Source organism: Sodiomyces alkalinus (genome assembly GCF_003711515.1).
Source record: "Sodiomyces alkalinus F11 unplaced genomic scaffold SODALscaffold_4, whole genome shotgun sequence".
NCBI lineage: Eukaryota > Fungi > Ascomycota > Sordariomycetes > Glomerellales > Plectosphaerellaceae > Sodiomyces > Sodiomyces alkalinus.
In genome coordinates this window covers 384144-410583 of record NW_021167082.1, presented here as the reverse complement: position 1 = coordinate 410583, position 26440 = coordinate 384144, and the positions used below count along the sequence as shown (strand labels likewise).

The following is a 26440-nucleotide window of genomic DNA, read 5'->3' as shown; positions in this document are numbered from 1 at the left end:
ACCATCCCCTTTCCTGACGGCCAATGGCCCACACCACCACTCCTACCAACTTTCTCCCATCCGAATATCATATCACTATCTAGTACCCACTTTCCCGTAATTGCATCCGACGACTTGGTCACCACCACTTTCGTGAGTTAGAGGCCCTGGCCAGGTTCCTGGTCCCGCTCTTTGGTTCACCACATTCTCTCTTTGCGTCACCATCTGCGTTATTCTTCCACTTCTCAGACTCGTCCGTCTTTCGGTGTATCCCTACTCTCGATCTCTCGGTTCCGCTCCCACCTCTCCTTCTCTCACGGTCTACGAGGGAATCGCCCAAATTCGTCTGTCTTTCCCTCTCTCCTTCTGCTACATTCGCGACATTATCGGCATCTTTCTTTGTGGAACCTTGTCAAGCTTGTCCCCACGTCAAAAGTTGAGGTCGAGCTCCCCCCCGAGTCTGACCCCTGTCTCGCTTGGTCTCCCGTTTTCAACGTGCCTTGGACTCCAAGTCTCTGTCTCCCTACGACCACGAACTGGTAAGTAAGATATGCTCTTCCCAAGCCCCATATCGATGCAATACCACATTTCCCCGAGTCTCTCCTCCTCCGTAATTTTCTGAGACCAAATTCGGAGTGAGCTTGAGCTTCCCCCATATGCATCAAAGGTGCTGGCGCTGCTGCTTCTGCCTCTGTAACCCTGTTGCACCCGCACTCGCACTGCCTCCGAAATACCTACATCCTCCACGCTATACCCATCCGGTAATCCAGCGTTCACTTCCCACTGAACACCCCAGCCAGGACCAGGAGAACGTTCCATTTCGTGCCATAGCCTCCCACGAACGAACATCGAGTCCGAGCCTGGTAACCGAAACGCACACCGTGGCCCTCACCCTCGTTTTCTGACGCCGCTCTTTCCGCCATCTTCTCCCTTTTTTCGTCCACCGACCGACTGAATCAAGCCGAACTCGCCCAACTCTCCCCTGCCAAGGTACCACCGACGCAAAAAAAAAAAAAAAAAAAAAAAAAAAACCCCAAAGCCAACCGAATTACCCGTCTCGTCGACGTCCCCCTTTACCCTCTTTCAGTCGACTGCCACCTCGCAAGCTCACCAAACCTTGAATTCGTCCGACTTTTCCTTTGGGTCACCGGCCCGGTTTTACGACCACGATGGAGAACCACCAAATGCCCCCGCAAGACGTCCACCAAATGGCACCACAGGACGTCCAGCAAATGCCATCTCAAGACGTCCAGCAAATGCCTCCGCAAGACGTCTACCAAATGCCACCTCAAGACATCCGCCAAATGCCACCCCAAGACGTCCATGACACCACCCTCGGCGGGCTCGAGGGATCACCTCGCGTCGGCCCCGAGTCGCCCACCCAGAACAACGGCTATCCTTACCAGGAGAGATATCACGGCCAATCCCGGTCCCTCGACCAAGGCCTCGCCGAACACCCTAGACCGGAGGAGGAGAGCAATCCCGTCCCTCCTCCTGCCGACGAACAGCGCTACGCCAACACTCCTCCCCCCCCGCCATCCGCCCCTCCAGCGTCCATCTCCCGTCCTCCCTCCGGCCTATCGGGCTCCGCACAGCAGGCCTACGGCGGCGGCAGCGACCATGGCTCACGCAGCGCAGAGCCCTCCACCAACATCAACGCCAGCCCCAGCCCCAGTGCCAGCGCCAGCGCCAGCGCCAACAATAACAATACCAACACCGCAGCCGCCAACGGCCGCAACCACGTCGTCATCAAAGTCGGTATGGTGGGCGACGCGCAGATCGGCAAGACGAGCTTGATGGTCAAGTACGTCGAGGGCAGCTGGGACGAGGACTACATCCAGACCCTGGGCGTCAACTTCATGGAGAAGACCATCTCCATCCGCAACACCGAGATCACCTTCTCCATCTGGGACCTGGGCGGCCAGCGCGAGTTCGTCAACATGCTCCCGCTGGTCTGCAACGACGCCGTGGCCATTCTCTTCATGTTCGACCTCACCCGCAAGAGCACCCTCAACAGCATCAAGGAGTGGTACCGCCAGGGCCGCGGCTTCAACAAGACGGCCATCCCCATCCTCGTCGGTACAAAGTACGATCACTTTGTCAATTTCCCAAGGGAGGACCAAGAGGAAATTTCCAACCAGGTATGGGTTTTTTTCATTTTCATTTTCTAAGGGCTGGGGTTGGTAGGTGGAATCGGGCGGGGGACATATCGTGAAATATCGTGCTGACACGTCAAAACGTTAGGCTCGTCGCTTTGCCAAGGCCATGCGGGCTGCCCTCATCTTCAGCAGCACAAGTCACAGCATCAACGTGCAAAAGGTGTGGCCCATAGTACTCCCCTGTCCTTGCTCCGTTGCGCCTTGCCAAGCTAACACGTCTCGCGCAGATCTTCAAGATCGTCCTCTCAAAAGCCTTCGACCTCAAATGCACCATTCCGGAAATCGAGAACGTCGGCGAGCCTCTCCTCCTTTACCAGACATGCTAAACAGTCCGGCGCATTACCCGGGGACGTCCGCAGCAACAGCAGTAATTAATGGTCACCTTGGAGGATCAGCCAGTCTTTTCCAACTACACTTCGCATTTCCCCTGCCAACCCATCCTAACACTATACTTTTTAATGGATCACGACTCATCACGGCTTGACGATACCAACGTGACAGATCCGTCATTGACCACAGTGCCAGTTACTCTGCCTGGTTCTCCCACAAGGCCGTGTTCTTCCGCCAACCGGGGGGATTTTGAGCCGAGGGGCAACCTACCTCCCCTACGAACCTGCCTCTCAGTCGTATGGATCCCCGTTACCTAGACCATGGCCTCAAGGCGCCCGAGTTGCCCCCAAGTTCACCAAAAATGAACACTTCCACTTTCTCGCCTTTTCCGTTTTCCTTTGTCGACAACATAACCACGCAAACCCCGCGTCTTTGCCACTTCGCAACTACAACTACACCGGGATATTAGTCGTGTCTTGTCAGCATTTCGAGTTTGCCGGCACCAAACCATAAACTAGCTGGCTGTTTTGCACTCGTAAAACAAAAAAGAAACAAAAGAAAATTTCTGCCTCCCCCTTTTCTATCTATTGATTCGGGTTGAGTCCGACCCGTGTTTGGGGAGGAAAAGGAGGAGAATCAGACATGTCGCATCATATTAGTGCCATGTCAAAATCTGATGGCTAGGATGCCACGGGCATCAGGCCCCTTGGGACTTGTGGATGGGTGGTTTGCTTTTTACACGGCAGCTAAGGCGTTTTCGCGAATCAGACCAGATACGCAGAGAAGGGAGGAAGAAACTATGAAAAGGGCGACGGAATGCTAGTCTTCTTGCTTATTTTTTTTTACTTGCGAGGTTATGTGAGTGGGATGGAGAGAAGATGTAAGATGGTCGGGCCATACCATGACCCAATGGCAAACTTCGTGCAACATTAACATCGTTGTCGCATCGTCCTTTCAGGGGTCATCGGAGGTGATCTTGCAGGGCTGGGAGAAATGGACATGAACTTCCCATGTCTTCGAACAATGTTAAGAGGAAGGCGAAGTATGAAATACTCTCAAAGCTATCCTACTCTGTACACCATGCTCCGTACTCAATACTCCGTACTCGATACTACCTTACCTTACTAATTACTACTAGTACCAATTAATCGCAACAGAATCCGACCATAGGTCAATTTGCATCCAACACCCAAGTCAACGATGACATCCCGCGAACCACCACCCCTTCCGTATGAATAGACAACCGCCCAAGTCCGCATCATCACTGGAGCTTTCTCGAATCAGTCGACGACGCGCATGATTCCTCGGCCTCTTCACCTGTGCTGCATACCTCCTCACCGCCGCTCCGTTGTCCACGAGACGACTTCGCCCTCTGCGATATTCCGTTAACAAGCCGGCGAGACGACGCTCGAGGACGAAGAACTTGCGAGTCATATGGTATAAGCCCTGCCAGGTATGGAAGAGCCGGCATCGTCGTCTAACGGTTGCTGCTGCTTCCCATGAGGTCCGGCGCCCGCATCGACAACCTGGTGGGTACTTTGTATCGTATCCCGGGACGCAACAGGAGGGGACTGAACTTCCTTTTTATCGGGGAGGGCGGTCTTTACAATTCCAGACTCTCCGATGCCGTCATGACTTTGCCGGCGCCCAACCTCCGCCTCTTCATTCGTCTTCCTCGGTGCCTCGGACTCATGGCTGCTGGGGACATTCCATGCCGCTGAAGGTAGCTCGCTGCTTCCGTTCGGCTGCGGGATCACGCGCTCCTCCTCCGGGACACGAGGCATCATCTCCGACAACAGCACTGCCTGGCTCATGTATGGATGCGCGTCGGCGTCATTACTAGACCTGCGAGTACCGGCCGTTGATGCAAAGACGCTTCCTCCGCGCGTGGTCGCTGGTACGGCCATTGGGGGATGCGGCACGTACTCCCCGGGGCGTCCGCTGGCCGCCTCTGCCTTGCTTTCGCGCAGTTTCTTGGCCTCGCGAAGAATGATGTACTCATCGTTGTCGTGGATGGCGCAGCAAGGTTCTACACAGATACCGAGCCAGTCATCTGCGGTCACCCTCAAGCCGTATCGGGCGGCGATCTTCTTTCGGTGGCTGTAGATAGGGAGCGAGTACAGACAGAGAGCTGGGAGGAGGGGTTTTTTTTGTTAGTCACATTCCGCTAACTCAACTTTCACCCAAGAGGCTTGTATTTTGTTGGGAGTGACGTACGAACAGAGGAGAAGCAGAGCCAGTAGCTAGAACTGCACTCCTCGGCATCCAACCCCAGGGCGGCCTTCCCGTGTTCCAGCCTGTTAAGCCGCTGGGCGGTATAGCCCTGGACAATACAGGGGCAGAAAGCCGATTTCATGTTCGTTGTATTGTTTTGACTCTTCGGTACGCTATTGGGAACGGCCCTCGGTCGCGACACGGGCTGCGAGGGTCTGGGCGATATTCGCGCTTTGTCGGCCTCGGCCAGCATTTTACGGAGCTCCTCGAGCTGCCTCGTCAGCTCCTTGGCGTGTTCGTCTCTGGCCTGCGAGCTCTTCCTGTCGACCCGTCCTCGGCGGTCTGTACTGAAGCTGTACCGGTCGCGGGGGGTGTGGCTGCCGATGCTGGTGCGACCCCTGGAGACCGCGCGCGAGGAAGAGGAGCCGCTGGTACCGTAGGCGTGGCCCGGGGGTTGGATAGAGATGTAAGTGCTGGGGTCCGGTATGTTGGTGGCCATTATGGGTGTATATAGGTAGGGAGGGAGAGCGTCTGTATAAAAAAAAATTGTAAAAAAAAAAAGAATGGATGAACGGTGAAGACGGGGCCAACGCACGTAATGGTGATGACGATGTGGTTTAAAATAATTTGATTAAAGCTCTTGCTGCAGGGCGTGTGGAGGTTACCGATGGGAGATAGAATATTGTTTGCGAATGTGGTTCGAGCCTCGGAGGTCCAGATGGAAAGATGGGCATGTTTTGAAGAACGGAAAGGCTTCAGCGGGGAGGTCATGACAAGTCAGGGATGCAGAAGAAGCAAGACCGAGGACGGCAGGCGCGAGTCTGAAGCGCTTGGTAGTCTTTGACTTTGCGATTCCGTGTGTTGAAACGTAAACTCATTTTTACTTGGGATGCCCCTGGCGGCCTGGCCCTATTGACATGAACTCCAAGTACCTACTCGCATTGTCCTGGGGTCGCACCTGACTTCATGGCTCCTGAGGTTGCGTAAACTCTTTTGTTGCGAAGGAGTGATGACTTTCCAAGTGGAGAGACGAGGAATAGGAGCGAGCGATTTCATCTCAGAGTTTGTGATGTTGATAGGTAGTCTCCAGCTATAAATCCAGGTCGTTAGAGAATCGTCGTAGGGACTAAAGACGTGCGTGCAACATCTTCGTCTTGAGGCCGACGGTTTGGCTCATGGCTCATATTACTCTGGCTTCGTCCTCGGGTTCGAGGTTTCCAGCATGCTACAGTAGGCTCTACAGACATGAGTGGTTTCAAGTAAGTGAGCATAAAATAAGGATCAGCGCATGCTATGCTAGATACGGTAGTTATAGATACGGTAGTTATAGATACGGTAGTTATAGATACGGTAGTTATAGACACGGTAGTTACTGAGTCCTATAGAGTACTTTGGAGGTCAGCTGTAATTACCTAAGGTAGGTACCTTAAGACGGCTTTGTACGGATAAGATAACGCAAGAGAGGTAGCGGGTCTCGGAGGGGGATCGGCCCGGTCAACAGCTTCTGTGGGGCTCTTTCTACCAAACTACGACAGTTGCGATACAACGTACAGCATTGTCCCTACCCCACCAAGTTTCAGTGGTCATCGTTGCTCTGGGAGGAGGCTGCCTGCTTCACCTTCAACCCCTCCAACCCTCCAACCTCCAACCCTCCAACAAACCATCTTGAGCTCCCTCTTTTCCCTCTCCTCCCTCTCCTCCCTCTCTGTCGATCCACCTTTTGAGAGATTTGGTGCCAGCAACCACGTTGAACATAACACATCTCTTTGCGGGACCTTCAAATATTTACCGCCTTACGCCCAATACCGACATAGAAAGGGAGACCCTCCCGCTCTATGGGCTCCTCGACCACTCGCCTCCCAGTAGTCGATTTCCTCACTGTTCCACACATATTGATCCTATTTCTCTTGTAGTGTCTTCTTCTCCTGGTTTTCCTTCTTTTATTCCGCTTCCAGAACCCCGGCCATCGACATGGCGTCGTCCACCCCCAATCCGACGCCGCAGATGGTGATGCAGCTTCTAAACAAGTTGTCCGAGGCCGACCCCGACTACCGCTTCATGGGCCTCAATGACCTCATCGCCATCTTAGAGAGGGCTAAGCCCGACTTCCTACATCACGATTACAATGTCGCCGCCCGCACTGTTGATAGCGTCATCAAGACCTTGGACGACCAGAATGGCGAGGTCCAAAATCTCGCCGTCAAGTGGTTAGTCCTCTCCCATGTCCATCGTCGGTTCCTTCGGTTGCCTTTGGTTCCTCCCCCGACAACGGTCCTTCGCTAACTTGACACCGCCGACCTACCACGCCAGCCTCGGACCCCTCGTTATCAAGCTCCCTCCGGCCGTCATAGCCCCCATGTTAGAAAAGCTCTCGTCCATCAAGCTGAAGAACTCCATCGATGGTGCCGTCCCGTCCTTGGCTCTGCGCACCGCCATCATGTCCCTGGCCCGCCCTATTCCGGGCGTCCCACCTTCTCGCGACACCCAGGAGGCTTATTCCGCCGTCAGTCGTGTTTTGATCCCACGACTGCTTGGCCCGGGCGACAAGATCCAACCCCCGCCATCCAAAGTCCCCTTGCCGCCCATTCCAGAAGGCCTGCTGCAGAACGACAAGGACCTGAGCCCTGAGGCCGTCGACGTCCTCGTCGAGGTTGTCAGGTGCTTCGGCATCATGCTCTCCCCGCTCGAGGTCGAAGCCATGCTGGATTCTGTCATGAACATTCTCGAGAAGGACCGCGGCTCCTCCGCCGTCAAAAAGCGCGCCGTCGTTGCCGTCTCCATCCTCGCTCCCCACCTATCCGACAGTCTACTGGCCCAGCTCACGCAGGGCATGGTGAACGGCCTCTCCAGACCAGACATTCGTCCCGTATCCCGCCGCCTCTACATCTCCATCCTGGGGTCCGTCGCCAGGTCCATTCCCCACCGCTTCGGTCCCCACTTGCCCGCCCTGGCGCCTTTCGTCTTCCAGGCATTGGGCGAGGCAGAGCTGGCGAAGCATCTCGAAGAAGTTAGCGGCGGGGAAGATCTGGGCTTCGAGTATAACGACGTGAGGGAAGCGTCCCTCATTGCCCTGGAAGCCTTCCTCTCTTCGTGCCCCACCGAAATGGAACCGTTTACCGATGAGACCATCCAGGCCTGTCTCCGCTTCCTCAAGTACGACCCCAATTTGGCCGTCGACGAGGAGGAGGACGAGGACATGGAAGATGACGAGGAGGATGACGAAGACGAAGACGACGCGGTCGACTTTGGCGGCGATTATGACGACGACGACGACGACGACGACGACTCCAGCTGGAAAGTACGCCGCTGTGCGGCCAAGGCGCTTCGGACCTTGATTTCGACCAGGGCCCACGGCGAACTCCTGTACAGCGGCATTCTCTACTCCCGGGCCGGCCCTGCCCTGGTCAAAAAGTTCGACGAACGGGAAGAGAACGTGCGGCTCGAGGTCATCAGCTGCCTGTCCCTCCTCGTGCGCAAAACGGGCGAAGATCTCTATCCCGGTTCCGTCGATTGGAACCTGGAAGGCCAGGAGGACGACGTGTCCTACAAATTGCCCATCAGCAGAAAGCGCCGACGCCAAAGCAGCGTTGCCGAACCGGGCGCCATTTCCCCCACGCTGGAAAGGGCCCCGGCTACGGGTCCTCGAGCCGACCTGGCCCGCTTGACCCCTGGCGTCATAAAGGCGTCCTTGAAGCACTTGAAGACCAAGGCCATCCCGACCAAACAGGCCATCCTCAATCTCCTCGACGACATTGTCAAAGTGCAACGTGGCGGCTTGAATGATTACCTCAACGATATCGTTGGCCCCGTTATAGAGTCTGTCAAGTCGGTCGACGCGTCCGGGTACGCGTCGTCCGTGACCGCGACCGGAGGCAACGCATCCGCGACACCGAGCACCCTGCGCATGACGGCGCTGCGTCTCGTCAGCAGCATCGCCAAGACGCACCCGTGTAACATCCTGCAGCCTCATCTCCCCCAGATTGTGGCTGCGGTTACGACCGCTGTGAACCACCGCTTCTACAAAATCTCGTGCGAGGCGATACGGACGGTGGAGGAGATCGTGAAGAATATTACCCCGCCGCGGTCACGGCTCAATACGCAAAAGTTTAGGGGCGAACTGCAGAAGCTTTTCGACACGGTGGTCGAGAGGACCACACAAACTCAGGCGGACGCCGAAGTTCGCCAGCGGTCGATCCACGCGCTCGGCGTGCTCGTGGCCCGGACCATCAGTGCCGAGGGCGGCGAGCTGATATCGGCCGAGAAGCGGAAGGTGGCATTGGATCTCTTGCTGGACCGCATCAGAAACGAGACGACCCGGCTTGCCGCCGTACGAGCGGTCGACAACGTGGCCTTGTTCTGCACGAGCGCCGATCAGCTGGAGAGCGAGTGGATCCGGCCCATCGCTTTGGAGCTCGCCACGCAGCTTCGGAAGTTCGACAGGGGCATCCGGACGTCTAGCGTCCAGGCGCTGAAGCATCTGCTGGCTTCTCCTGCGGCCAAGGGCAAGCTTGATCCGGATACGATCCGGGCCGCCGTGTTGGCGATAGATACGCTGATCAGCAACCAAGACACACACTCGCTGGGGTCGGCTCTGCTCATCCTGGCCTATCTGGTGGAAGAGGATGCCGACCTGGTGGTGACGCCCAAGATGGTCAACGCGGTGTGCGAGCTCTTGAAGTCGACGTACGCCGGCATCCTCCTTGACCAGCTGCTCACGCTCGTGGCCAAAGTCGGCGAGAGCGGCGCGGGTCAGCCGTTGATGGCAGGGCTGCTCCAGTCGGTGAGCATCGAAGGAGACCCCTCCGTGGTTGGCAAGGTCATCGGCGCACTCCTCGTGAGCAGCGGCGGCTCGGCCGGCGTCACCATCGACAGCTTCGTTGCGGAGCTGCGGACCAGCGCTCAGAAGAGAGACGATGCCCGGGCCATCTTGTCGCTGGCTGTGTTGGGAGAGGCGGGACTGCGGCTGGGCGAGTCGTCGCCACTGGGGCCCGACCTCTTCCTGAGCCAGTTCCACTCGGAGCCGGACAAGGTGTCGATCGCGGCGGCGGTGGCCCTTGGGCGGGCCGGGTTGGGCAACGTGTCCCGGTACCTGCCGGTCATTCTCGGGACGATGGAGAAAGGGGGCAACACGCAGTACTTGGCCATCCAGTCCATCAAGGAGATCCTGCAGCACATGTCGGGGCATTCGGTCGACATGTCGCAGTTTGCGGGGCCTCTCTGGAGACAACTCCTGACGGCTTCGACCAACCCGGAGAATACGGTAGCGTGCGCCGAGTGCGTGGGGAGGCTTGTGATTGTCGACCCGAAGACGTATATGCCCGAGTTGAAGGTGAGGGTTTTTGTTTTCTTTTCCTTTTTTTTCTCTCTTTCCCTTTACTAACGTCTTTACCTCGCAGTCCCTGCTGAAGCACAGTGACCCTGCCATCCGCGGCATGGCGGTGCAGGCGGTCAGATACACGCTCCCCGATAGCGACGACGGGTTCGATGCGATGCTCAGGGACGCCCTTCTCGAGATGCTGTTGACGATGCTGACGGACTCGGAGATGGACAACCGACGGCTGGCCATGTCTACGCTCAACTCGGCCGCACACAACAAGGCGGATCTGATCCTGCCTCATCTCAACCAACTCATGCCCATCGTCCTGGCCGAGTCTAAGGTTAAGCCAGAGCTGGTCCGGGAGGTGCAGATGGGACCGTTCAAGCACAAGGTGGATGATGGGTTGGAAGTGCGCAAGGTGAGACTTTTTTCTTTCTTTTTTTCTTCTTTTTTCTTTCTTTTTTTCTCTTCCTCTCACTGCTTCTCTCCATCACTTCCTTTAGCTCAAGCTCAAGAATGCTGACTTTACATCCAACACACAGAGCGCCTACGAAATGTTGTACGCTCTTATGGACACGGCATACTCGCGCATCAACAAGATGGAACTGTTCGACCGGGTGATCGCCGGACTTAGGGACGACAACGACATCCGGTCGCTGTGCAACCTGATGCTGTCGAAGCTGGTGAAGATCGACCCAGACGAGACGACTCGGCGGCTCAACGGCATCGCGGAGGCGTTCCGGGGGGTCTTGTCGACCAAACTCAAGGAAGGTTCGGTCAAGCAGGAGGTGGAGAAGCAGGAGGAGGCGAACCGGAGCGTGCTACGGGTGTCGCTGATGCTGGCGGATAGGGTGGCGAACAGCAAGTCGGGCAGCGGGGTCCAGGCGGGACACAGCAACCAGGGGCGGCAGGACTGGGATGCGTACTGGGAGTGGGCGATGAAGGATTACCAACCGATGCTCAAGAGGCTTCGGGAAGAGAACGAGGTGAACCGAAGAGACGGCGCTTAGGGGGTGCTCATGCTCTGAGAGACTGCCTCGGATGTCTTGTCTGTCCCTGCATCGTGGTTGCCTTTAGGGGACGTGAGGTCGACGACTTGGGGGGGTTTTTTTTTCTTCTTTTTTTTTTTTTTTTTTTTTTTGGTTCAAGTCCCCTCAATGATGCTGTCATTCTGGGAGCTCCCATGTCATTCAGTCTCTTGCACGAAACCGCAGAGAAAGAAAAAAAATTAGTCGTTGAAAGCTGACGATACCGGCGGATGAGGATGCAGGATAGAAAAGAAGCCAGCCGGAACGGAAGGGGGTGGCGGGTTCCTTGGGCGAAGAAGGCTGCGCAAGGGGGGTTCATAGGTATGGAAAATGAAGATATGCGTAAGAACGGCAGCAGTAGACGGTGTAGTGTCGGCTGTGGAGATGGGCAGACGCTTTAGCATGGAGCACATATCGCGCTCGCTTCTTCCTATCACCGTACGGGTTTACACGAGGACAATCAAACCTCCGGGTAGTTCATCAGGTCTACTAGTACTGTCCAGAGATATCAAGCTGAAATCCCTTGGGCGGCGGATTAAGAGAAGCTCCGGCCGTAAGAGGTCTTAGCGTTCCCGTAGGACTGGGTGTACTTCGTACACTAGACCCACCCTAAGGTAACTAATGCATTGACGCAACTACAACGTACCTGCTTTGTACTTGGAGCTCGGGATGTTCCAGTCAATGTACCTCACAGCCACCATTTGCGTTATGTATACGACTCTGCTAACAGTCATTGACAGGGAGCTAACGGATTCCTAGTGAGGTAACCACCCCGCAGCTATTGGACAGGGCTCGGACTTCTATTTCCAGATGCTGACACCGAGAGAAAAGCTACCTAGAATCTAAGTACTCCGTACGTCTCGTCTACCTTTGGTCTGAGGGAGCCCATTAAATTCTCCAGTCCTCATTCTTTCACCTCTTTTTCCTTTTGCCACGTTTATTGTCTTTGTGAAGGAGACTCTTGTTCATTCTTTCATTTATTCTTTATTTCTCCTCGGTTTCCATTCTTGTTTTCTTAGAAACGGAAAAACCAAACGGAAAAGACAGGATCCCGTTACCGACATCGACATGTCAGACGCCTTCAATCCCAAGGGTTCATCCCCGACCGTCAAACCGAAGAAGGGCGACGACGATCAATATGACACCTCGGCGTCCGGCTCCACCCCGGTCCCGGGTCTCCGCCTGGGCGAGACATCCGACGCCCTGTCCCTCCACACCACCGGCCTCCCGCCGCACCGTCCAGGCGGGTTATACGACGAGTTCCCCGCCGAACTCGAAGCAGACGACCTACCCCCTCTGTACACCGACGACCCAGACGCCGCGGCGCCCGCCCCCCTCCTCCCACCAGGCGGCGGGGGCGGCTCCTCCTCCCTCCTAGGCCGGCACGCCGGCTACCTCCTGAGCCCGTCCCACCGCGACAAGTCCACAGGCCACGAATGCTACATGGACCGACGGCTCGACACGGACCCGGCCTTCCTGCAGAAACACATCGAGATGTGCGCGCTGACGCCGCCGCGGCCCTTCGTGCAGGTGCGGGGCACGCACACCGAGACGGTGCGCAAGGGCGACAAGACGGAGAAGCGCGAGCACGTCGACTTTGACGTGCGCGTCGAGCTGACGCCGTTCCTCTACTCGGACATCAACACGCGGGCGTCGTGGCGGGAGCTGCGCACGGCGGATAATTTCGAGAAGGTGCGGCGCGGCACCGTTTTCGCCGTGCGGGCGCCCGGGTTCGGCGGGCGGAGTAGTAGTAGTAGTAGTAGTAGTACCACCCGCCCAGGGGTGGACCCCGCGACAACAACAACAACTCCCGCTTCCGAAGAAGCGGGCCCCCCGGGACTGGCGGAGTGGTGCCACCGCTACTGCGCGAGCCACGCGGGGCTGAAGACGTTCCTGCTGCGGCGCACGGTGGCGGGGTTCGACGAGGAGGCGGTGGCGGCGAAGCTGGAGGCGCTGGTGCGCAACACGGGGTACCGGGGCCGCACGACGGTGCGGTTCCCCGTCGAGGACGCCGCCGTCGAGGTGTTCAACCAGTGCCGCACGAACCGCTGGCGCCTCCTGGCGTGGCTGCGGTGGCTGACCTACCTCACCCTGCTCTTCGTCTTCACCTGGCCCTGGCTGTTTTTCCGCACCAAGCGCTTCGAGGTCGCCGTCGCCGAGTGGCACTTCTCCCGCTTCGTCTTCGTCCCCGCCGGGAACGGGAGCGGGCGAAGGGAGTTTGTCAGCGTGAGCGAGGAGCAGTGGTATAACATGTGGGCCAGGGCCATCTGGAAGGCCGTGCTGGGGAGGAGGCAGGGCACGCTGGACCAGCAGGACCTGATTGCCGCCCAGGCTGCGCAGGGCTTGAGTTTCGACGAGGCGGCTGCCGGCGGGGGCATGGCGGGGACCGTGGGCGGCTTTGTAATGGCGGGAGTGAATGCTATGAATACTGTCAACCAGCATTTCGGATGGGGAGGCGATAACTGAGACGGAGTCGAGTGTCTGCCGTATAATGTATTTACTCTCAATTTTGGGTACAGGGTCAGGTTTACTTTCTTGCAACTTGATGTTATTCTTTTCGAATTTATGGCTCCATTCCTATTTACCCGATTTAAATAACTAGGATATTTATTTCGACTTCCTGTCAAAAATATGAGATTTCCGTACGGATACTACAGAGTATAAAAAACACGATGCACTTTGTATATTCCAGGTCACTCACCTCGGTGAGATAGACCTCAGCCCTTAACACACGACCCACAATACCCCACAGCGCCCCCACCTTACCCCCCATGTTACCCCCAATAAGTGTACCTCGATACATCGTAGTATTACCCCGCCACACCGACGTCTTGAGCTTCTCGTTGCTTTTGCATCTCACAACTTCAACCTCACTCACTTTCACTCACTATCACTATCATCGCAACACCACAAAGTACGAAATTCCACAGCAATGGAGATATCTAATCCCAGGAGAATTCTGGCTGTATCCGCAGAAAACCAAGTCGACCATCTAAGTCGAGTGCTCAAAGGTCAGTCATGGAAATAGTCGGCTTTCTTCTTCTTTTTTTTCTTTCTTTTTTCCTTTTTCTTGTTTCCTTTTTCTTTTTTATAAACCCCGCCATCTCACCGTCGTCCTCTCATCGCCTGCCTACCTTCAAGTGAACTTCCCTCCATCACCGTCCCACCCCAAGCTAATGCACCCCCACCATCGCCACACCACAGACCTCACAGGCTCACACCCCGAGCCCACATCCTCCACCTCCGCCGGCCCCTCCCTAGCCGGAACCACCCATCCCCTGCACCTCAAGACGGCGTATTACACCGCCACCGTCCCCGTCTGGCTCGACCTCATTCCCGACGAAGACCCCGCAGACTGGGCCTCCGCCTTCCTTGCCCCGGAAGCCAAGGAGGTTCTCGACGTGCTAGGCGGCATAGCCGTCGTCTTTCCCATCTCTCCTCCCGCTCTGCCCGCAACCGATTCCACAACAGCGAGCCGCACAGAGCAGAACGACGAGCAGGAGGACAGAAGTAGTAGCACCCATCGTCTCCTCCGCCAAGTGGGTCGCGTCGTCCGCGAAGGTCTGGGCGGCTGGCAATGGGACGGCGTAGGGCTGGCCATCGGTGTTGCCGGCGGGGGCACTGGCACCGACCTGGACCACGAGAAGATCGCCGCGACGTGGGAGGAGGTATGTGCCGAGGCCGGCTTGGAGCTCGTCCTTATACGAGGCCACGAAAGCGATCAAGGGCGGAATGAGTTCGGAGGTATGTTTCTAGACCCGTCCGTCCCCGTTGACCTTTTCGCCCAGACTGAACCCCTTTCCAACAGAAAAGATGGGCATCCCCCGCGTCCTGGAGGCACTAGAGTCGAACGACTGGGCCCAAGGCCCATCAGCGGAAGACATGGAAGACATGGAAGACGAACCAGGCGAGACCTCCGCGAGGGCGACAAAAACAAAACCAGGCCACGGAGGAGGCGACAACGACGACGACGACGAATTCGACCCGGAAAGCCTCGATTTCGGCTTCGACAAGGCCGACTTCCAAGGCCTGAAAAAGGCCATCTGGGGTCTCGAATCCGAAGACGACCACGAAAATCACCCCCCCGGCGGCAGTCATCGTGATATCGCCTCTCCTCTCGTCAGGGAACCACCCGCCGCAGCAGCTGCCACAAGCTCGACAAAGGACGAGGAAACAGTAGGCGCAAAGACCGGCGACGCGACCAAGGCAAACAAAGAGGACGAAAGACCGGAAGAGACCGTCGTCGACGAAGCGCGCGAGGTCGAAAACATCGAGGCCATGATGCGCAAGTTGCAGGCCGTCAGGGACATGAGCGCCGGTTTGCCCGAGGACCAGAAGAGACGGATGGCCGCCAAGGCCGTGGCCGAGGTGATGAAGGAGTTGTGATGTGGCTTCCTCTGATGCATCAGCCATGCTGGCGAGAGACCCGTCTCTTACACAACTCGACCGATATCTCACCATGCTGACGAGAGGAATCGCCGTGCATCCCCGTCTCCAAACCGAGATCAAGTGAGGCACCATAAGTCTGATCAACAAGGTGTAAAAGGTGTAATTGTAAATCAGGTACTATTCTCAGTCAAATGGAACTTATATGCATCAATGTGGTATCTAAGCAAGACATGTAACACCAAACACCAGACATACGCTTCTCAAATCGCCTGTCCTACCCGGCTATCGCCCGTCGGCGTATTCAACTCGATAGGGCTTTCCTCCATAACATCCCTGCCAGACGAAACCCATCGCGTCGTGACATGCGGAGGTTTCTGGTGCATCTTCGTCTTATGCGCCTTGCCGAACCCCTTCTCAAACGGATCGCTCCCGTCCTCCGGTACGGCCGCCGGGAAATCGGACGACCGCCGCAGGCGCTGCAGCGACGTCCGCGCCGACGCCACGTCGTTATTCGTATTCGCCATCGCGCGCCCCGCCGTCGTCGGCACCGTCCCGCCGTGGGGCTTCATTCCATAAACCACCGTGTCTGCCTGCATGCCGTCGTGGCCATCGCGGTCCTCCCCGTGAGGATCACCGGATCCGGCCATCTTCTCCTTCGCCTTTCGCTTGGCCGCTTTCCGCTCCTCCCTCTCTATGCGCTGCATCAGGTCCACGTCGTTCGCCCAATAGACGCGGCGGACTGCGTCGACAAAGAGCTCCAGCACCAAGACGGCGCCGAGGGCCACAAGACAGACGGTCCAGAAGTTGAGAGTAGCACCAAAGTTGTCCAGGAACGCGCGACGGATCTGGTAAATGCGCAACTCGTTCTGGAAGAGCCCAGAGAGGGCGAGGTTCCACAGAAACCATCCTGTGATCGACAGAAACACGCCGAGGAAGGCAATGATGGTCTTGTCGTGCATTTCGAGCACCCTGCAATATGGAGGTCAGTACTGGGCGGCAAAACACGAGTCACGGGGGCGGAGATGGCCACAAGAATAATAAAGAGACATACAAGAGCTTGACGTTGATGAAAATCACACAGACATTGAACGGCACGGTCCCCATGGCGTAGAGTGACGTGTCCTCGTCAAAAGGCAGCTTGTTGTAAACACCCCAGGTGAGGTAGTAGATGATGAACGATTCCGCCACGCCGAGCAGTGTCCAGCCAACGTACAGCCGCACGTTGATGGCCCCCCGATCATGGCCGTACCTGTACAGCTCCGGATGTTCGAGCAGCGTCTTGGCGCTGAGATCCTTTTCGAACCCACCGAGAAAGATGACGGGCAGCGAGGTGAAGAACGTGTTGAAAACGGTCAAGCTCCAGTTCTCGTACAGCGACGTGCCCGAGTAAGCGTTGAACCGCTGGAAGTGCGCCTGCGGCAGGAAGAACACAATCTCCTTCCAAAATGTCGCCAGGATATACTTGCCCGTGCGGAGGTAGTTGTAGCGACCGTGGACAAAGAGCAGCCGCTGCAGGAAGCGGAACTGCGCGATCGAGTAGTCCGAGATACGCGCGGCCTGAAGACCCTCGCGACCCGAGATGCCGACGCCGACATGCGACGCTTGGATCATGCCAATGTCGTTGGCGCCGTCGCCGATAGCGAGGGTCAGGGAGTCGCGCACCTGGCGGCGGATGCGTTTCACCAGGTTGGCCTTCTGCGCGGGAGACGCCCGGCAGCAGATGACCGAGTCGACACGGCTGGCCAGGTCGTAGAACGGACAGCTCAGCGTCTCGTCGTCGTCGATGAGGCCAAGCGTGTGGCCGTCGACAACCACAACTGTGTGAGGAAGGATTCCGCGGCTGACGTCGGAGAGGGTCGAGTGGATGCTTTCCTCCAGCCGACCCGTGGTGGAATCTAGAATGATGACTTCCGAAAAAGGCTGGCACAACCGTGCCGAGTGAGCAATGTTGATGGCCGTCTCGCGCTTGTCGCCGGTGAGCATCCAGACCTTGATCCCAGCGCGGCGGAGCTTGTCGATGGTGTCCGGCACGCCCTCTTGGAGCTTATCCTCGATGGCCGTGGCTCCCGCCAGGTCAAACTTCTCCTCGATGAGCTCGCCAGCCGCCTCCATCTTCGCTTGACGGTTCTCGAGGCTCGTCGACGCGTCCGAGTAAATCTTCCTCCACCTGGCGTACTCGTCCTCCTCCAGATACCGGTAACCGTACAAGAGCGTGCGCAACCCGTCCCTGGCAAACTCGTCGATGTGCTGGAAACAGCGCTCGAACATGGCCCCGTCGTTCATCGCGGCCGATTCGTCGACTAGACCGTCCAGCACGTCTTCGTGCACTGACAGGGCCATGCTGGGACGCGGCGACGCCGCGTACGAGGTGCGCGGGCTCTGTAAGGGTGACGGAGCCGCCAGATGCCTTTCCGACTCCTTTCGCACTTCGACCTCTTCCAGCCTGCCCTGGGCATCGTCCGCTGCCGCCCAGGCTTTCCATGTTTCCGCCCCGGCGCCGGCGATGGTGGAGATTCGTTTCTGGCCGTCCACCGACAAGCGGAATCCACCATCCTTCATGCCAAACTGGCTATGTCTCTTGGAAATGGACGGACGACCCATTGCCATGCTGTTCCGGGGGCTGCTCATACTTATGCGCTGCTTCTCCTGTTCGATGCTCCTGCGCTTGTGGGCCATGGCCTCGACGCCGGAGGCCTTCTGCATGGCGATATGAGAGAGCTTGAGACGAGGCAGGATGATGCTGTCGGCACCCTTGCAAAAGACGCAGATACGGCCGTCGGGCATGCGTATGATGATGGACATGCGCTTCCTCTTGCTCGTAAAGTCAATGACGTCCAGGACCTCATACGTCTCGCGCGTGGTCGAGCCGTCCGAGTTGGGAAGCTGGAGAATGATCTGTTGATTGGGCCGGTCCACGAGAACATAGCCGAGGTCCCTGGCTGCTTCAACCAGGGCATGCTCATCGGGGGAAGCGGCCTGGTATTCAATCTCACCTTTGTCCCCTTCTTCGGGCAAACAAGTGTGGCACAGAGCGATGGACAGGAGGAAGAACTTGGCCTTGCGCGCAAAGGCGGTGTTGGGCCGGCGGCGCAGGTAGTCGAGGAGATCCTCCGTCTTGAGCTCGGGGTCTCGTTCGGCTGTGCCGTTCTGGTTGCCGCCGGCGTTCCATCGGGCAGGAGACGACACATGAGGAGGGTCGTCAAGCTCAGGCTTCGCGACCCTGTTCTTGTCCTTGTCCTTGTCCTTGCCCTTGCCCTTGCGCTTCTTCCGCGCCATGGCGATGAGCTTCTGCTTGGCTTCTTCGTCCCGCTCGACGTCCATATCGTGCAGCCAGGCTGTGCCAGCGACGCTCATCTTGCGGAAGCGCATCACGTTCTCGGTCAGGGTGCCGGTCTTGTCGGAGAAGACGTAGTTGACCTGGCCGAGGTCCTCGAGAATGGTGGTGGTGTTGGCTACCATGGGGGTGTTGGTGACGGGGTCGTACATCTCGACGTCGCCCATGAGGTAGAACTGGATGACTTTGATGATCTCCAAGCTGATGTAGAGGGAGAGCGGGATGAGCGTGTTGAACATGATGATGTAGGCGATGAAGACCTCGCGGAAACTGAGGGACGTGCCACCGAGGAACCACGAGTGGCGCTCGACCGTGTTGCGGAGTAGAAAGTAGCCGCCGGTTAAGCCGCCGCTGATGCCGAGGAGGACGAAGACGAGCCAGACGATGCAGCCGTTGACGACGTACTGCATGGCGGGAGCCTTGGTAGTGACGTGCTTGTGGGCGTTCATGCGGATCTTGCACTCCTCCCCGGTGTTGACGACCAGGCCAATGGTCTCGGCCGTGTTACGGACAGTGGAGCCGCGATAGACGACATTGGCGAGGGACAGCGGAAGGGTCTCTTCCCCGACGGTGACGCGACCGTCGTAGCGGTACAGGTCGACGTTGGGATCCTCCGACACGACGACGGCCTCGCAGGCCTTGAGTCCGGCCAAGGTGCTGCACTGGGCGGCCAGGGCCGGGGAGGCGCGCTTGGCTTTGAGGTTTGTCTCACCGTCGAGAGCCATGGTTTCGATGTAGGTGACACTGTTCGGGTTGGAGGCGTGCAAAACGACAATGTCGGCGGGAACGTTCTCATCCCGTCGCAGGCGGACAATGTCGCCGACCTTGACGTCCTGCCAGAGGATGGTGGACCACTCGCCTTCATGTCCTCCGTCGCCGAGGTCGTCCATGGCCATTTCGGAACCCTCCTTGGTCGCTTTGGCAACCTTCTTCTTGGCACGGCGGAGAGCGTTAAGGTCCTCACCCAGAACCTGCACCTCGCTACGGTTATCCGCCTTGTCGAGACGGTATCGGCGGTAATCATCGTAGCCCTCCTTGGCCATTGACAGAGCGACGAAGGCCATGAGCGGGGCAAAGGTGGTCCATTCGCCGGTGGTGCTAAGCCCAGGGGTGAGCTGCATAATAGAGATGGCCAGGAAATAGGCATTGCCGAGCTTGCTAAACTGGAAGATGAGCTGCTTGGGTAAGAAGTCCCAGACGGTGTAGCGACTGGAACGGATGAAGTTATCGGTGTAGGGCTTGCGGGTGCGTTCATCGGTAAGCAACTCGGAGCGCTTTCGGTTGGCGGACAGCGGTATGTGCCTGCCATCGGGGGACGGCGGTAACGGTTTCTGGCGCAAGATACCTTGGATGACGACTTTGCGGTATAACGTGGCGACGCGGCCGAAGGCTTCGTCCCTGGCATCGAGCCATCGTATGCGCTTGCTCTTCTTCGGAGCTTTATACTGTGTAGAAGACTCCGCTTTAAGGTCATCGAAATCGACGGTGGTGGCGTAGGATATAGGATCGGGGACAGTGTTTTGGCTCTCGCGGTGGGCTTTCGAAGACGAGCCGATGTGATGGAAAGGATAGGCTGGACGCGCCCCGGAATGGGCTACCGGGACGGGCGAATGTTCATCATCGGTCGGAGCCGTGGTCGGGTTCCTGGGTGGCGGGCGAGTCATGGTACATCCGGCCAAAGGAAGGGCAGAATGGCCGGGCCAGCAGGTACGTGTGTTTAGGGTTGGGACGGGCACTTAGGCCCCTGGGGCCGGCGAGCTGGTCGACGGCGCGTCAGTCAAGGGCGGCGTCGAAGTTTAAAAGAATGGGCCAGTTCTTCCCCCCGCAATGAAGACGGGATGGCCCGGAGAGGAGAGGTTGAGGACGGGAAATGAACGATGCTAATTGAGGAATGTGAAGGGAATGCGAAGGGAATGCAAAATATGATCCTTGTCCATAGCCTGCTTCTCTTGTCTGTACCTTATTTCTCTCTCCCTTGTTTCTCGGTCCTTTCGTACAGCGTCAGGCTTCTTCACTCAATGTATGGCGTTGGACTTTCGTGTTCGATGATATGTGATGAAACTGTCGAAAAAGACGGGTAGTAGACGGGGCTGTTCGTCTCCTTTTCTTCTTTTTTCTTCTTTTGGTATCAGCAAGTCGCAGCAGCCATTCTTTTGAGATCCCAGGCGCCTTTCGAACCGTCGGTTGTCAAAGGGCTTTGCGAACGTGTCTCTTTTCGAGCGTGTCCCACTTCGCCGAGACTGGAAATTCGAGCGCTTCGAGGACGTGTCGTCGTAGACCTCACAGAGGGTAGATGATGAATTGGAATTTGCTGATGACGATGGCTGTAGACAACGAATACCACAACGATCGTGTTATGGCTGCCAGGTTGTGCTCCGTAATTGAGATACTCGGGTCCGTTTTGTCGAGTTGGCAGAGATGATAAGAGGAGAGGCCAGGGAGCAAGGAGGCCAACGGAGAGAAGAATGCCAAGGTTGACGGATTCACTGCAGGCTGTCGTAAGCGAAAAGGACAACTTCCGTTCGATGAGCACGTAACAATCAAGCGAAAGAAATATAAACCCCAAAAAGGGAAAAAAAAACCCAAGAAGAATGAGCGCTTGTGATATGGTATTTCAAAGAAAGACGAAAGCGAAGTGAGGAGAGGAGAAAGAGGACGAAGACGAGGAGTAAGACGAAGAAGAAGCGGGTTACGTGTATCCCAACACGAAAGACTAAGGTAAGGAACGGGGCGTGAAAGTGTGACCAGTCAGGCGCGACCCTCGAAACTCGAAATAGCGGAAGTGACAATGACCGCCGGTTGGTCCTGCCTTGTCATTCTTCAGGTCCTTCTATGGAGTTAGTTATGCGGAGCACCGGCTGCACGGTAGTAGGTTCGAAAGTGAGACTCGAAGGTGGCAGATACAAGCGTGACGCGGTAGATGTACCGCTGGATTTATGTACCGAGTACTTTGCTAAACCAGTTTCTGCCCCGCCGTTTTTCCGTGTTCGAGCCGGCTCCAATTCACCAAGGCGCAGTGACTCGTCGTCGACAGTCTGTGAACACCTACTGAACATTGAATCCGCGATTCAATTTCTCCGTTATCAATTTTCATTCTTTTGGCTTGGGCCTTTCTCTTACATACATGCCTAGAGACCAGCACTCTCAACCACCTAACATACCTTAATGAGAGGAAAAAAGTACAAGGTAGAGAATACAGAAAAGGTAGTAACAAGTCACCCAGCACCAGCCTTATCCATGACGACGCCTGCCCCTCCGTCCCCTAAAAGAGGACGTAATTAGAACACGCACCCTTCGGCACCCCCTTCGGTCTCCTCCCCCAACCCCCCCCCCCCCAGAGCAGCACAGCCACGCACTTCACTTTCTGCCACTAACACACTCCTGCCCACCCACCATCCTTCCACTCTTCCCCAGGAACCAACCTCTCCTAGCCTAGCATCGAAGCACGCCGTCATCGCCCACCAATATAAAGTGGCTTAGCCCGTGTACCCTCCCGGTGCTGAGCCCACAACCCCCTGATCCTTTTATGTACGGACACTCATCATGGACCCTGTACTCAATAATTATTCCTTACTAATAAAACCACAATGAGCATTCGTGCCCACCCATGACACCGGTCGGTTCCCATCAAGTTCCCCCAACGAACCAACCCCATCATGACAGCAATTCGGCAACTTCATTCACTCTTCACTGTAGGCTCAATAGAGATATGCGGACAACGGTAATATATGCAAATGGGAATATAATAACTTTGAGTGATACCCATGTCCCCTCCCCACGCCCATCCCTCCGGATTGTGCACCCAGCGCCACTATAGAACACGAGGTTGAAGCCGGGATCCAATAGTCTCTTCTCTCGCATGACTGCCCGACTCCTCCGTCCGCCCGCGCCTCTTCCTTCCAAGGCCTCGGAGTTCCACCGCTCTGCGCTCGGGACTGCTCTTCCTGCTCCTCTGTATATCCAATAAAGGAACCACCGCAAAACGAAAACGCCAACGAAGATATCCATATGGTACCATGAAAAATCTCCAACTTCACAACTGGGAATCCAGAAAGCCCAAGCCACCCGGGCGAGGACTTTCCCTTCTTCGCATCTAACCCTCCACATGCTCCACTCTTGCTTTCCTATCGCCTCCCAAAGCTATCTCAAGAACGCTGCCAGGATGGAAAAAAAAGAGAGAAAAAAGGTCATCTATGGCTCATCAACGGCGCAGCCAAGAACAAAAGTATCAAGAATGAAAGCAAGAAAAAAAAAAGAACAGAACAGAAGCAAACCACACTCGGGGCCGCCACGCCAAGCCACGAACCCCCGAGTGGAAACGAGGAAAAACAAACCAAACCCTATGCTGAGATGAGTTGGGTCCAAATATATTAGGCGCGGCGTAGATCCGACGTAGAGAATAACCCATGTTCGTGCTGGAAAGAAAGCAACAAGATGTAATGCGCTTCGAACGATCACGCTCTTGCCAGCCGGAGGTCGCGGGATGCATATAACGGTAGTTAAAAGAGATAATTCGAAACAGCAGATGACGAGCAAAATGGATAGCCGGTATGCAAAAAAAAGGGAATCGTGTGAAAAACATATACGATCGCTTGTGCCAGACACGCATGATCGAAATCCGAAAAAGAGGGCATCGTCATGCAGATTTCGTCGTGGCCACGGCAAAACAAAAATAAAGAGGGGGGAAAAAAAGGAAGAAGACCGGAAGTAGAGGGGGGAAAAGATACCCGCCCACTCTTCCAACTGTAGCCAATGCCCAATTCTATAAACTGGTATATCAGAGCTTGGAAACACAATACACGCTGTCTGCACAGCGCAGACCGGGCCTTCGATAGCTGTGCTCAAGTATCCTTCGGTCTCCTTGGAACGCCATTTCCATGTCCGTTTGGAAAACACGGCCTCTCGTCGCCACAGCATGCAGCACTTCACTGTGTGGGCTGCTGCGCCATCTGGCTCATCGGCTCGGGGGACAGCGAAGCGGCCTCGGCCTGATCGAATTGAACGAGTTGATTCATGTCCAATTCGGCCTGTGAGGTCTCGTGGTTTGAAGGAGAGCCTGCGTGCATGGGGAGGTTGATGCTATGTTTCGAGTACATCTCGTTCAGGCTACCGCCGTCATCCGACACGGCGCAGGAGTTATCACCGTGATGACGGTACATGTCGGCCGAGGCCGGGCGGCCCATCATGGCCAGTGGCGGCGACTGTTCAACAATCGAAGGTTCGCCGTGGTTCGCAAAGGGGGAGACCGATGGCGCAACCAGGTTGGCCGTATGGGGCATGGGCGAAAGGAAGGTGCCGCCATATGGCGTGTTGTAGTTGGACGTCACTGGCAATGGGCTCTGTTCGGCGCCCTGGGAGTAGTAGCCGGGGCTCGCCGGAAACTCGGATGGAGACGCGGTCGTAGCCGACATGGGATACTGCCGCATGTCCAATCCAAACCCAGCTTGCGTGTCTATCCTCAGGTTGGGGCCTAGGCCGCTGTTGGGCTGCTGCGGGATGGGCGCGTGGATGTTGGGGTAAATGTCCGGGTGGTGGGGTTGCGGTGCCACGTCGCCCGGTTGTTGGATGTAGAAGGACGGCATTGGGGTCTGCAACATGGAGAAATCGACAGCCATGGGCACGGATCGGCTGCGCTGCCTCTTATGGCCAGGGCCACGCATTCCAGGCTGCACGTTCCCAATGCCCCAAGACTCCTGGAACATGCCTACGTGCGGCTGCACGAAGTTGGGTTGCGACGACGGCCGGGCCGTGGGAGACACGGGAGCGGACACCGATAGCGTGGCGGGATGCTCGAAATACGGAGTCGGGTTATTGCGATTCATGAACGACTCAAGCGACACGAGCTTGGCTAGCTGGCCGCTCAGAACCTTGGGGTTGCCGCCGAGGTGGTGAACCAAGCATCGACTCGCTTGCTTGTCCTCGGTGAAATCCTCAACCTCAAAGAAGCCGCTGGCGGTCGGGGTCGAGTCCATGAAGAAATGGGGCGGCCGGTTCAGCTCAATGACGATGCCGCTCGGCTTGTTCGGGTCGCCTTCTTGGTTCTCGAGGTAAATGTTCCTGATGTAGGCGAACGGATACTCAATTTTGTAGCCAGCCTGTTCATTGTGGATGTAGTAGGTCATGGTGCACTTGTCGGGAGAGTAGAAGATGATCAGATCCATGGTGCTCTGTGCCACACGCGCCCACTTGCCGATGTTCAGGGACCTGCTGCTCAGGTGATGAATCACTGCGGTGCGTTAGCAACTCCGCGGTCTGCACGGTTCAGACAACAAGAGGCTGTTTTGAAGTGTCAACTCACAAACTTTGCCACTATTTTGCTCAACGCCAAGAAGCATGTTGCCGGAGCCATAGGGGTGAAGTCCGTTGCGGCCGAGAAAATGCCCGCCGAGCCCCTTGCCGGACTCCATGGCTTGCATAGCGAGGTAATGCCGCATGGATTCGGGAATGCAGTCAAAGTCCTCGCCTGTTTCGAGACTCTTCTTAGCCATGAGCTTGATCTTGGCGCGCCTGGTGGGTTGTCAGCAAGATAAGCTTCTAGCCAAGGCGCAGCGGCATGAGCCACCGGGTCATCAAGCACACAATAATCAGAAGGAACAAGGCGCACCTATTCTGGAACCAAATCTGGACAGACCTTTCGGTCATGTCGATCTCCTCGGCGATTCGTTCTCGGACCTGTGCAGTGGGCGTAGGATTTTTGTTGAACTCCATCTCCAAGATGGTGAGCTGCTCCTGGGTCGCACGTTGCCTCTTCTGGTTTTTCTGCTGTTGCGTGAGGGTGCTCTTTCGGGGCAGCCGCTTCGATTGCACGGCGGGATTGTTGAAGCTCATGCTGCTGGTCGAAGAAGGGGAAGGCGTTTGGCTCATTTTGTGTGCCGATGATATCGGAGTCGGAATAGTGTCAACGGGTTTCGAATTGGGGGTGAGAGCACCGGCGGGTACTGGCGACTCGGCCGTAGTCGACTCCATCTTAACCCTGATATCGATTTCGGTGGCCGCCATGGCAGTGGTGTGGCACTGTAGAAATAAGAATATGTTGATAGGGAGATGGCGCGCTATGTGGCGTTGAGGAGTGCCTGCTCGAGCGTTCGACTCAAATCGAAATAGAGTTCCCAAATATGCCTACGATGGCAAGTTGCCGTATTGGAAAGCGAGTAACAAACGACCCGGGGGCCAACACGGGCTGTTCAGTTCCGTCCTCGTTGTCCTTTGTCGTCCTGGTGAACCTCTTGCGTGCCTGCAATTCGGACCTTTGTTTTTCTCGGTTCGGAAGAGGCCGGTGGCGAAGAATTAGTCGGTTTTGATGTGGACGATGTTGATATATCGTCGGAAGAAAATAATACTAGATGCTATACGCTAGGGAATGTCAAGAAAAAGAGGTGTATTGGGTAAGGAGCGTCGTCCTGAATCCGGGTGGGATTAGCAGGTTGTTGATTCCAGGATTTGGACGAGATCGATGCAGTCGTGATTGTCAATGCGAACAAGTCGTGGTCCCTAGTAAAAGGAATGGAATGGAAACCCGGAAAGGAGTGACGGGTCCCGAAGAGGTAGAAAATCAAGAAAACGACTAGGAATAAAATAAAACACAAAGGCGAAAGAAAGGAGTGACTGGGAGAGAAAAGAGGGAGAGACGGGAAATTGTCAAGAACGACCCAAAGAGGGAAATGGGAACGGGGGGACTCAAAAATCAAGA

The 26440-nt window shown here is 56.4% G+C and overlaps 9 protein-coding genes across 9 annotated transcripts; 5 read left to right on the top strand and 4 right to left on the bottom strand.

Annotated features, from left to right (window-relative positions):
- Positions 1-1599: 1599 nt before the first annotated feature.
- On the top strand, positions 1600-2464 carry SODALDRAFT_339497 (septum-promoting GTP-binding protein; the record flags this gene model as incomplete). The annotated part of the gene is made up of 4 exons (XM_028612861.1): positions 1600-1613; positions 1643-2120; positions 2224-2298; positions 2366-2464. 4 exons carry the CDS (start codon positions 1600-1602, stop codon positions 2462-2464), a joined length of 666 nt encoding a protein of 221 aa, XP_028466795.1.
- A 1434-nt stretch (positions 2465-3898) lies between these two features.
- On the bottom strand, positions 3899-5181 carry SODALDRAFT_323472 (hypothetical protein; the record flags this gene model as incomplete). The annotated part of the gene is made up of 2 exons (XM_028609805.1): positions 3899-4599; positions 4686-5181. The coding sequence occupies 2 exons, from the start codon at positions 5179-5181 to the stop codon at positions 3899-3901; spliced, it is 1197 nt and encodes a 398-aa protein (XP_028466794.1).
- Positions 5182-6269: 1088 nt separating this feature from the next.
- On the top strand, positions 6270-11009 carry SODALDRAFT_350253 (TATA-binding protein interacting; the record flags this gene model as incomplete). Its single annotated transcript, XM_028613465.1, has 4 exons — positions 6270-6889; positions 6993-10011; positions 10079-10417; positions 10503-11009. The coding sequence occupies exons 1-4, from the start codon at positions 6654-6656 to the stop codon at positions 11007-11009; spliced, it is 4101 nt and encodes a 1366-aa protein (XP_028466793.1). The 5' UTR covers positions 6270-6653.
- A 908-nt stretch (positions 11010-11917) lies between these two features.
- SODALDRAFT_350252 (hypothetical protein) lies at positions 11918-13493 on the top strand (the record flags this gene model as incomplete). The annotated part of the gene is made up of 2 exons (XM_028613464.1): positions 11918-13427; positions 13467-13493. Exons 1-2 carry the CDS (start codon positions 12096-12098, stop codon positions 13491-13493), a joined length of 1359 nt encoding a protein of 452 aa, XP_028466792.1. The 5' UTR covers positions 11918-12095.
- A 267-nt stretch (positions 13494-13760) lies between these two features.
- SODALDRAFT_149920 (hypothetical protein) lies at positions 13761-14113 on the top strand. Its single transcript, XM_028606849.1, has one exon. The coding sequence runs from the start codon at positions 13799-13801 to the stop codon at positions 14021-14023; it is 225 nt and encodes a 74-aa protein (XP_028466791.1). The 5' UTR covers positions 13761-13798; the 3' UTR covers positions 14024-14113.
- SODALDRAFT_332426 (hypothetical protein) lies at positions 13927-15625 on the top strand. The gene is made up of 2 exons (XM_028611704.1): positions 13927-14771; positions 14836-15625. Exons 1-2 carry the CDS (start codon positions 14204-14206, stop codon positions 15411-15413), a joined length of 1146 nt encoding a protein of 381 aa, XP_028466790.1. The 5' UTR covers positions 13927-14203; the 3' UTR covers positions 15414-15625.
- On the bottom strand, positions 15540-20414 carry SODALDRAFT_310164 (phospholipid-translocating P-type ATPase; the record flags this gene model as incomplete). The annotated part of the gene is made up of 3 exons (XM_028609129.1): positions 15540-16385; positions 16468-17878; positions 17966-20414. 3 exons carry the CDS (start codon positions 20412-20414, stop codon positions 15677-15679), a joined length of 4569 nt encoding a protein of 1522 aa, XP_028466789.1. The 3' UTR covers positions 15540-15676.
- A 1919-nt stretch (positions 20415-22333) lies between these two features.
- Positions 22334-23045, bottom strand: SODALDRAFT_149888 (hypothetical protein). The gene has a single exon (XM_028606847.1). It carries the CDS (start codon positions 22855-22857, stop codon positions 22438-22440), a length of 420 nt encoding a protein of 139 aa, XP_028466788.1. The 5' UTR covers positions 22858-23045; the 3' UTR covers positions 22334-22437.
- Positions 23046-23675: 630 nt separating this feature from the next.
- On the bottom strand, positions 23676-25716 carry SODALDRAFT_275648 (homeo protein; the record flags this gene model as incomplete). The annotated part of the gene is made up of 3 exons (XM_028607989.1): positions 23676-24976; positions 25049-25257; positions 25355-25716. The coding sequence occupies 3 exons, from the start codon at positions 25714-25716 to the stop codon at positions 23676-23678; spliced, it is 1872 nt and encodes a 623-aa protein (XP_028466787.1).
- Positions 25717-26440: the final 724 nt, after the last annotated feature.